At 39.4% G+C, this 12090-nt stretch overlaps 1 protein-coding gene across 1 annotated transcript in view; it reads left to right on the forward strand.

The window, feature by feature from the left end:
- Positions 1 to 477: 477 nt before the first annotated feature.
- The window catches only part of LOC115921142, a 31348-nt gene continuing 19735 nt past the window's right edge, over positions 478 to 12090 (forward strand). The window contains exon 1 of the mRNA XM_030978271.1: positions 478 to 665. Coding sequence (XP_030834131.1) covers positions 511 to 665 — 155 coding nt within the window. The 5' untranslated portion in view covers positions 478 to 510. The remainder of the gene's footprint in view (positions 666 to 12090) is intronic.

Below are 12090 nucleotides of genomic sequence, written 5' to 3' on the forward strand. Positions count from 1 at the left end.
ATACGAAATTGCGAATTCGGCTGGATGTGCACTTGCGCAGTTGCATTGCGCGGCAGCTACATTTGTAGCTCCGTAACGGTCGTTCCCTTTCTTTTACTTTTTAGCGATGCAATCGCACAAACTTAGATCTAGATCTACCACTACCAGTAGATTTCTTTAGAAAAATAAGTGAAGCTTATTTTAGTCTTCATGTCAACGATGCAACATAAAATTGTCGGTAAGATGTGTGGAGTTATTCTAGAAAAGTCCTCTACCATTGTATAGTCATTGTAGTCCTATATGTATGAATGGGCGTGCTGTTTTGACTGCATAGGCTGCACCCAGACTTTTGAAAATACTGCGGCCTTTACGGCGGCAAATAAGGTATCCTTAACACAGGCAAATGACATATGAATGCAATGTAATTATTGTCATCGGGTTCACTGTCGGAGATCCAACCTTTCATTTTTGTCATTGTTTTATGTACGTAATGTATATATTTCTGCATATTGATTTCAGGCATTGCCATCCATGTCGTATCACCAGTTTCCAGAGGACTACATTTCTGTGAGAGTGAGAAGGACATGTGACACCATGGATGGATTTTGCCTTCTCTATCTGCTCCTGATCCTCTTGATGAGATCTGGCGACGTTGAAACCAATCCAGGTCCTAACACGGCAGTAAGGTATGCATATACATGTATATTAGTAGCGCCTTCATGGGTTAACAATGAAGTCGGGTTCTGGGCCCGTTTCATAAACCTAAATCGATAACAAGTTTAAAGATAAAGTTGAGTTCTGGTCATGCGATTGCATTGTGAAAGAAAAGGTGTGGAATGGATCAGAAAAGTTGATCATGTACAGTATTGCTCGAAATAAAGTAGACAGATTACCGCCGGGTCTCGCGGGAATCAATCAAAGATTGAGTCCCGCGGTACTCCCGCGGTAACTCTTCCCTGTGCGGTACACAAATGGCGGTAATTACCACGAAAATGTACCACGAGATTTTCAAGAAAATCTCGTAATGAACCATCACGTAAGTCACTCCCTTTGTCATGTATCAAACGGAAAGGATTCGCACGTCGCTTTGCCATAATTGTTTAATCACTTAAACGATGAATGACGCCGGGAGAAATGCTTTCATTCCTTATATTTCTGTCGACGGCTAAGGTTGTGATCGCGCCGCGCGAAAACGTGGGCTTATAAAAATTAGCTGACCAGTTGATGCTCGCCGGCGGGCGGTGTCTCCAATCGCCTCGATCAGCTCAGTTACTAATGTTGGAGTTGGAGAAGCATAACCGTCCGTAGGTCATAACATGATCGCACTCCGAAATGCTCTATCTTTCATGGTCTCAAACGGCCTTTGTCATTTCTTGATAGCACTGTCCATGAGTTTGCATTGAAAATCATGTTTCTTTAAAAAAAAAAAAAAAAATGATTTGTAAAGATTGCCGATAAGCCAATTCAATTTCTTTCGCATGCCAAAGCACAACGAACTCTCCTAAAATTAGGCTCACTACCCCCCAAAAAGAAAGAACAAAAATTAGTGCTCATCCCCTCCCCCCTCCCCCGAAATATCGATCGGCGCGATTTTCATATTTCAACCTCCTCTATTGGAAAATCCTGGATCCACCCCTGATTACATCACCAAAGTCAAAGCAAGGAACCTAAATGAGGCCCAACAAAAATTTGCCACAGACCGCAAACAGCATTTTCACAAACCTGGATTTTTTAAAATTCAAAAGCAACACGATCTCGATCAGCCAATGTACCTCATGGCCCAAATACAGGTACATGTAGTTGACGTTTGATATGTACTGCGCGCGCTCAGGAATTCCCCGAATTATAATCTTGGCCATGAGTTATTTTGGAAAACCTCTCTCGATGACAATGTATCTCCATTTTATGACATTCAGTTTGCATGCAAGCAAAATACAATTACTTTTGAGTTGGGAAACTCTTTTATTCGACATAAAACCAGGGAGGTTAGTTCTTTTGTTGCCAAATTTATTGCAAAAGAGTTATTAATAAGATTATTTCAAAGTTATATCACATCTAATATGGGTTTATGAAATTAAAATATGGATAAATATGGCTGTTATTTCAGTGAAAATGACGAGCATGATGTGAGATTTTCAGGAAAGGTGAAAAGGACGGGAGAGAGGAAGAGAAATGTATAACTAAGATAAAGGCGAGGGAGGGGAGACGAGGTGGAGAGAGATGGGGAGGGAAAGACAAAGAAAGAGGGTAGGGGGTACAGAGATAGACAGCTATGGGATGTTTACATTCAAACCAGGCGTGTGTTTGGGTTGGGTTACTTAAACCTCTCTAATACCCCATTCACAGTGGCCTCAAACACCGCGACAGCAGCGGGACTGTCCCGCTGCTGTCGCGGTGTTGTCTTCAGTGTGAAGGCTCGGACCCGTTATAAACTATCGCGGGATAACACCGCCTCGCGATAACGCCGCGACAAACTATCGCTAGGTTCGCCTAGCTACAGCAGCGGGACAGTCCCGCTGCTGTCGCGGTGTTTACTCAGTGTGAAGGCTCTCCGCTATAACACCGCGACAAACACGTGTGATTTGTTTACTTACCTATCACTGACCTCTTTTCTCCAGCAATGGGGAACATAAAGTCAAATAGAAATAAAGTAACCAGTGGATTCAAATTGATTTTATTATTATGTAGATATTATAATTGTCCAAATAAAAATATTTCACACTTCAAAAAATTAAAATATTCTGACTGGAAGCAATAAAAATGCTAGTTTTTTAAAAAGTAATATGATCGAGGATACAAAAAGCAAGAGTGTGTAAAGTACAGCTAGCGCGCGCAATTTCAAGCAATCGAAAACCCCGCGCTGAAGTATTTCCGGTCATATCGGGGTCACTCGCGGGTCATGAGCCATGCATACACGTGTTTGTTACGGAGGTAATAAAAATCACCCGCTGCAGCGTGAATGGGTACATGATATTTATCCCGCTGCTGCAGCGGGATAACTTTTCTACTGTGAATGCATTTGTAGCGGTGTTATGGCGGTGTCGCCGCTCCGCTACAACGCCGCTACAAATTTCAAAACCACTGTGAATGGGGTATAATAAAAAGACTAAAAGAATACAAAATATTGGTTTCCTCAATAGTGCCGTTAGTCAGGCGCCATGTTCGGTAGAGTTCAGCACTATTTTACCCGAACTTTGGTTCGGTTCGGGATTGACTAATATAAATAGCAAGACCAAGAATTCGGGATTAAAGGTAATACAAAGTTTTGGTATGGGGTCATGAATTTGGTTCAAATGAACATATTGGAAGCATATACGATCCTACAATATTCATGGATCGTTGTCGCGGTCGAAATCGACTCTAAAGTTATGAAATTGTAAATAATAAACACTTTATGTTGAAAAGCTCCCTCTCAAGGTCAAGATATTAATTAAGCTATAAAACAATGTTTATTGACTAAAATTGACTGATTAGCTATTCTCGTTCGGAAATTATATACCACAACTACATAGTCTGAGATTTTCATGGTCGCAGCTACCATTGTACGGCCGTAGGAGCTATTTGAAATTTATTAAAATTTACCGGGAGCACCGGTAAATCTTTATATTCATTTTTTCTCGAAAGCAGAAGTGTTTTAGAGGCTAAAATTTCTGGTGTTTTTAATACATCCACAGGGGCATCCAAATATATTAAAATTGTAAAGAATCACTATCTACCCATTTTTCAAAATTTCCCAAAACTTTGTAATACCTTTAAGTAATATATTAGCAAGACTAAGAAAAGATCGCAGATATAATTCACCCTAAACTTGATTTACTATGCTCGCGTGGCCCATGTCACATTCCACCAGTCTTCAACCAGCAAGTCCCCAGAGAAACAAATTTATCTCTTATCTTCTTGACATAATTAAATCATTTAACAACTCGACTCTTATCTCAATCTCTTCTGTGTGACTTGATGACAGAGAAAGTGTATGTTACGCAATGTACGGTCTCTACGTACCCAGGCAGGGAGAAAATTTTGGTTCCCACGATAGGACATGACTTCTTGGAGCCTTGCCAACATAACAGCGTGCGTGATTATGCGCTCATGAATATTGATGAGTACGGATATGCTGAAAAAACTGCTATGCAGAGCTGAAATCATGAGAACGAATGTGTGTAAATATTCAAACATACTAAAAATAAGATAGTTGCGGTGTGAGAAACAAGAGAAAGAAGTAGAAGCATAAAAATAACAACGTCAATGTCTCCTCTTCCCCCCATCTACTTCCTCTCTCTATTATCCTTTACTCTTAACGAGTCTCCTCTTCTCCCCATCTATTTCCTCTAGTATCTTTTATTCTTAACGAGTCTCCTCTTCTCCCCATCTATTTCCTCTCTCTAGTTATTCTTCCTCGGGTCTCCTCTTCTCCCCATCTATTTCCCCTCTCTATAGTATCATTTATTCCTACCCAGTCTCTTCTCATCCCGATCTATTTCCTTCTCTCTACCTTTATTCCTACCCAGTCTCTTCTTCTCTCCATGTATTTCCTCTCTCTTTAGTATCCTTTATTCTTACCCAGTCTCTTCTTCTCTCCATCTATTTCCTTCTATTTAGTATCCTTTATCCAGTCTCTTCTTCTCTCCATCTTTTTCCTCTCTCTATAGTGTCCTTTATTCATACCCATTCTCCTCTTATAATTGTGATTAAGTTATGATAAAACATTTAAAATTGTCGGTTTCGTTTTTTTTTTTTTCCTGGGAGGCACTGTATAGGCCGATTGCGTATCTTAAATGTGGTGTCATGTCAATCAACACCAAAGTTCTAAAACACCGCGAAGTGTAACGCACCTTTGTTCGGAGAGCGCCGACTCGGGACATGGCGGGAATGTAATAAATATGTCATTATTTTGCAAGCCGTTGTTGTGACTGGATAACGATACAGAGTAATGCCACGTGGCATGAGAACATCATTGTTCAATTATTAGAGCGTACGGACCATTTAGATTGGAAATTAACAAAATTTAGGAAGCATTGGCGGATTCAGGATTTTCCAATAGAGGGGTGGGGGGGGGGGGCAACGGGGGCCTTTCCTCCCTGGCAAAAAACACTGACGGCCCCCACCCCTGCCCAAACAAGCTTTAAAATAAGATGGTAACCACACAGTTACTTTTTTTTCTCAAGAAGGGGGGAGGGAGGGGCTGTTGAGTAAAAACATGATTATAGTTGTAGTGCTCACACTAACCCCCCCCCCTCGAGCAACAAGAAAAAAATGTTTAAATTTCCGCCCCCCCCCCACCTCAATTGGAAAACCCTGGATCCGCCACTGCTTGCTTTACTATTTTCACCATCTCTCATATATCCTCTCTCATTCTACCTTAACGTATCATTTACTCAGTCCTCTGATCTTTCAACAGCCTCCATCTCTCTCTTGCATCCTCTTTCTTCCTCTAATTTTGATCATCTATTTCACCCGCTTTTTCATGCAAAACGTTTACTTCATTCTTTCCCAATCTTTCTTCTACTCTTTTCACCACCTCTCATATCCGAAATAATCCATAATGGCAAACGATGTTAGTAGGATTTACATCGTAACACAAAGGATAAATCAACGATGTACATGAAGTTTTCTCTCAATTTCCCAATCGATATTTTCTCGGCGTCATGATAAACATACGACACGTCCAAACACATTGTTCCTGTCCTATAATTGACGTGAAACTTGCATCAGAAAATGTGCCCAAACCCAAGATTTTATCGAGCACTATATGCAATCAGTATTTAATCCGTTAATGCCATTAAATACCATTAAGGGGACCTTTAGAATTGGTTCATAAAAGGTGTATTGTTTCTCTAATCTCTCAGCCAGCGCCCTCGTCATCGGGCTCTTTGAAATAAGGGGACCTTTAGAATTTGTTCATAAAAGATTTCTTGAAGTCCGGTTTCTTTCAGGCTCAGCTCACATTTTGATGTGTAAGGGGTTCTCTCTCTCTCTCTTCAGATGAACTGAACTGTATTGTTCCCATTCCAATACAATTTACATATACTTACGAACCAAGTCATAATTGTCTGGCGGCCGCCAGATAATTCTATCTTTCCTTATCATGATTATGTTATTTTCCTTCTATCTTCTTCACTTTCTACCTTTCCTTATGGTATTCTTTGTTTTTATCCTACCACCTTCTTCTCTTTCTATTTTCTGTATGTTACTCTTTGCTTTTATACTTCTATCATTTCCTCTTTCTATTTTCATTTTGAAATTCTTTGTTTTCCTTTCTATCTTCTGTTCTTTCCTGTTATTATTCTTTGTTTCTATCTTTCTATCTTCTCTTTCTATCTCTCATGTTATTCTTTGTTTTATGTCTCTTTCTATCTGCATCATAACGTGAGGATTCTCGAGGAAATATAGCTAGATTATCTGGCGGCCGCAAGATAATTCTTTCCATATGTTATGTTGCTTTATTTCTATCGTCTTCTCTTTCTAATGGCTGAGTGCAAATGAGGTATTGCCTGGGTTATCGGGCTACACATGAAGAGAAAATATTAACAAAATTATCCATTTTCAATGTTTAGGCAAGATTCAAAGCACTAGCTGACATTAGAAGGCGGACGTGGTTTATTTAAAAACGCTCAAGAAAAGCCTGAAATACAGGCGCGGATCCAGGGGAAGGAGCGTGCTTGGCCCCCTCCCCTCCCCGCCGAAATAAAAGAGAAAGAGAGAATGAGAATAAGGGAAATAAAGAAGAGAGGAAGAAAAAAGAAAGGGGGAAGGAGATCCTCTATTGTAACTATTTTTGTTTATACAACTCGTGAAATATATTGACCTGTTCCGTTTTGTTTGTTTTAAAATTAATCAAGTTTATTTGTAAACACTAGATCCAGCGGGAGGGGGGGGGGGGTTAATATGATGTACATTTTGTTCCCATAATAACGGGAGACGGTTAATCCCATGAATACAAGAAAGAGGGTGGAGGGGAGCCAATAACAAATACCAAATAAATAGCAACAAACGAACAAACAATAAATGAATCAGAAAATATTACGAAATCGGTGAGATGGCCTCAGACCTCCAATTATCACCTTATTAATCAATCAAAAATGATACCCCCTTCTATCTTTCACTCTATATCACCGATTGCGCTCTTATTCCTCCTTTTCTAATATTCCTCTCTTCCTTCATTCCTTCCTTTCCTTTTATTATTTGTCCTTTATACTTTTCTATTATCTTTTGTTGTCTTCTACTATTTCTCCCCGTCTATGTCTCTCTCTACAGTTATTTAGGATCTCTTTAGTCTTATGGGGGGGGGGGCCGTCTCGGCCTCCTGAATTCATTTTAATGTTCGTTTCTTTTCAGGTACCTTTTTCCAGTTTCGGAATTATGGACCCTATTTCATTTTCGGATTATGAACCCTATTGCATTTTTCGGAAATACGAACCTTCGGACAACCACCCCCCCCCCCCCCCCCAGGAACGATAACCCCCATGGGCTTTAACATCCGAGGACAAATATCCCCCCCCCCCCCGGAACAAATATCCACGGAGGAGAATTAGCTCCCCTAGGACAAATATGCCCCAAGGACAAATATGCCCCAAGGACAAATATACGCCCCCCCCCCCCCGTTCATTGAAGGGGAAGTCCACCCTGATGATAATTTGCATTTTTTTTCGGGGGGGGGGGGTGAAAATCAAAGGGGGTAATTTTCCGAGGGGGAGGGGATAATTGCCTTGGCCGGGGGTGTTCGTCCTATAACCCTTTTATTTATATCAAGTCTCCTCTTCCTCCCATGTAGATTTCCTCTCCCACGAATCCTTTATTCTTATCCAGTTTCTGATTCTTCCCATCTATTTCCTTGTATACTTTATTCCTTTACAGTCGCCTCTTCGTTCCATATATTTCCTATCTCTGATATCATTTAATCTTTAATATCTACATGTATTTCCCTTCCTTTTATCCTTTATTCTTTGATTCGTCATCTGAAGACATCACCCTTCATGGATGTTTACAAGTCCCGTCCAACATTGATTGATTAACAAGTAAATGACATGAGGTCACTGTCCTCCACACCTCTACCTAACCCCGTCTTTCTACTTCCCTCTCTGCCCTCTCCCCCCTCTCTCTCTCTCTCTATCTCTCTCTCCCTCCTGCACGTGATTACATTTCCCAGACATGTTTTGACAGTTCTTATCTAAGAAATATGACACGCCCCAGCCAGCTGAAACTGAAAGGGCTTGCATAGTCTGCCAATTCAGACGCCATACCATAAATGACAACTGAAAACGAGCAAATAATTATTTGCTTTTAAAAAATAAAGTTGCAAATTATTATATAGCCAATGAGAAGAGTTAACTTTTCATCTGAAAATCACCATTTAGAGATAGAACGAGATTGTACGAATCGTTGTTGTAGTGGTTTTAAAAATGGAATTATTGTGTCCGAAACTAGACTTAGCTTTTATACCATCGGTGGTTCCAACAACGTGTGTAAGGGAATTAATCTTTCGGATAACCATGGATGTCCCTGGGATAACTTTCATCTGATTTTCGGATTTATAGTTAAACATGGATATTTTAAAAGTGGGACACGTCATAGAATCAGGTAAGTATGCAATCATTGATCAATCTGTAGCTAAACAAATTGCAGCTGCGTGATTATGCTTAGTTAAGTCGTTTGTATTTTCAAACCAGAATGAGCAAAGCGATGTGGGAATACTTTATAACTCATGTCCTATGTAGTTATCAAACTTGCGTGCCTCGCGTATCGACCTACATTCATCCCTTTGTTTCATTGTGTTTGGTTACTAGGTTACACGCTGGGGTAGTTTAAGTTTATCAGACCATTATAATGTTCAATGTATTTGTGGCTGCTTTTACCTCTTGAAATAAAGGCTCTTCGTTATTCAAATATTCAACAATTGTTCTGAAATAATGATGGTATGGTGAAATCCTACCCAAACTCGTTTATTCTCATTATCAATGAACATTTTTTTTCAGCTAATTACAAACGATGCCTAGTTGGCTAACAACCATCATGTGCAGTACGTGCGAACTTGTGGAATCAAGTCAGTCAATCGGCAATTTCCATTCATTACAGATCAAAAAATTGAAATCCCCATACATCTCTCACTCACATTAACACACACATTTTTATTTATGTTTTGAGGATAGACTAAACATACAAGAATCTCGTGTTCTACGAGACTGCGGACTCCCAAATGTGGTACATTACCGCGGGACATTATGGTAGGTGGGAGTACCGCGGTAACCAGTTGGGTGGCGGTACTCAATAAATTACCGTGGTAATTTGCTCCCGCGCGGTACACGGCGGTACGGTGTCTACTTTATTTCGAGCAATACTGTAGCATGTACATGTAAGTATTGGTGGGTACTGCAAGTAGGCCTGAGTCATGTCGGGATTCTCATAAACCGGGTCCCGACGGCCTTGCACCGATCGGGACCCGGTGTCCCGAAATCAGCTCGCAGGATTTGTCACTTGCCTCTAAAAAAAGCGCATATCATCAGTATGTCCCTTAAAAGTGACCTTTTTTTATCAATCAAATTAATAAACACATGCATACCTCGGCTCAGATCGGTATATTCTTCTATTTGACATTATTTTCATCCATGATTGGCGATGTTTAGTGCCATTTTCGTGCCTCTAAAAGTAAAAAAACTGGGGCAGAAATGGAAAGACAACATTCGAGCCGCCATTTTGATTTATGCAGGTTGAATAAATCTGGTCAAAAAATATGAATGTTATAATAATAAAACGGATTTCTAAAATTTCTTCTGTATAATATACCGATCATATAATATTTTTAAGACAAAATAAATATTTATCTCTTATTTTAAACATCGCATGCTTTTTTTTTAAAGCTGAAAATTACTTGGTAATCAAGAGTTTCGATACGGATAGCCGTTGCAAGGCAAGTTGAGACTAGCCCCTAAAAAATGCGCAGTGCTCCTCGTAATTAGCTGTAATGCGTGCCAGAACGAACCCAAACAAAGACGTGATCGTAACGAGAAAAAAAAATCATTAAAAACTACGAGAGCACAATTGGAAAGACAACTACTGCTCAAAATTACCATAATCAGATAGATAACTTGGACAAAGAATTCAATAATCGCCCAAGAAATGCCACAGAAATTGTGATAATCGAGGAGTTACTGGGTACATTTTTATCGCAAGGAGCCTGCTGCAAATACTTGAATCCTTTGTTATACTGCTTTTTACCGTAGAGGGCGGTATTTGCCTCGTATAGCCTCGTGTTCAATTTATACATGTGTAATTCGGATATTGCAGCAGGCCCTTCCGATAATGATTGTACCTATAGTAACTCCTTAAATATCACTATTTATGTGTCTTTTCTTAGACAACTATTGTTTTCTTCCTCCAAGTTATGTATCTACTTACGATAATTTTGAGTAGTTGTCTTTTCAATTGTGCTCTCGTAGTTTTTAATGTTTTTTTTCTCGTTACGATCACGTCTTTGTTTGGGTTCGTTCTGGCACGCATTACAGCTAACGAGGAGCACTGCGCAGTTTTCCGAGACTAGTCTGAACTTGCCTTGCAACAGCTATCCGTATCGAAACTTCTTGTGATTACCAAGTAATTTTCAGCTTTTAAAAGAAGCATGCGGTGTTCAAAATCAAAGAAAAAATATATATTTTTGTCTTTTAAAAATTATTCAATCGGTATGTTGTAAAGAAGTACTTTTTAGAAAGCCGTTTTGTTATTCAAACATTAATGTTTCTTTCAACCTGATTTATTAATCCTGCCGAGAGACCCGGCCAGTACAGTAACTAGCTAGCAGCTGGCAACAACAACCCCATGGGCCGGGCGAACTGCATTGCTACCCATATTTATATCACTTATCAGCAGTTCGGATTGATTCAGGATGAGCTAGAATATGATTATGGTAACCATTAAATACTTAAGTTTTAAGGTGGATTGATTTTAGTGGTGTGCAAAACTGCAATTTCTTACATATTTCGTTATTTTTTTGGAGCGTCGGTTCTCAAAAAACGAAACCGGGACCCGACGGCAACGGTCGGGTCCCGGTGTGATCGACCGTACCGACTCAAGCCTAACTGCAAGGTTCTGGAGTCATCAAAATCAAAATAAATTTGGCCCAGTCTTGGTAAAGTAACAAGCACTGTACACAGAAAGATGTATAAGGGACTACACATGGTGTCAGGCCCCTACTTACCTTGATTTCCTTATCTTTCTTTGCTCATTACTCAGCCAGTATACATTTTCTACCAAAATTGTTTGGCAAAAGACATTTATTTGTAATCTTGAACATTCAGTGTAAGTTTCGTTTGATTCTGTGAGAATTCATTTTCTTTTTTAACCAGCACTCAAGTTTATCTTTAAATAGCTGTTATTACATGTAGCTACTGGAATTGTGGCATTTGATCGGCTGAGAGCAGATTTTTCATATAAATTTAGCATTTGTGATTGATAACAAGTTAGATGAAACGGGGACCTACATGTACATGTATTGTACTCACGCGATTGCATTGTGAAAGAAAAAATGTGGAAGCGATTGGAAAGGTTTTACTGGACACTGAAATTCTTATTTGGGACTGCACAAACATGTGGCAGGAAAGTAAGGTCCACAACAAAATATATATATATTTTTTTAAATGAGGGCATTTGAAGAGCTGTCTTTCTCAGATTTTTTAAGATTGTTTTCCTTATCTTTCCTAGAACTCAACCTTCGTAATTATTTTGGCAAATCATCATGTTATCAAAAAACATAGTGATTACAACATGTACATAGATTATGTATGATAAAATAATTCATTATACATGTATACCTCACTTTCGAAATCAAGCCTTCTGATTGGTCAAAATTGGAGTCGTGATTTTAGTCATTCCTGTAAAATGCCAAAACCGGTCAATAGTCTTTTGAAAAAAGCTTTTTAAAAGACTAAATTGACCACCGTATTTGCTGGCGTAAAGGCCGCAGTATTTTTGGCAGAGAAAATATCAAAAAGTCGGGGTGCAGCCTTTACGCAGACCTGCCAACCAGTACAATTTAGTCGTATTTAGTACGATTTTTAGAAGCAAATACGACAGTACGATTTTCCTTAATAAAATACGATTTTCAAAAAAACAAAAATTTAT

The sequence above is a fragment of the Strongylocentrotus purpuratus genome, unplaced genomic scaffold (assembly GCF_000002235.5).
Source record: "Strongylocentrotus purpuratus isolate Spur 01 unplaced genomic scaffold, Spur_5.0 spur5_scaffold_1, whole genome shotgun sequence".
Taxonomy (NCBI): domain Eukaryota; kingdom Metazoa; phylum Echinodermata; class Echinoidea; order Camarodonta; family Strongylocentrotidae; genus Strongylocentrotus; species Strongylocentrotus purpuratus.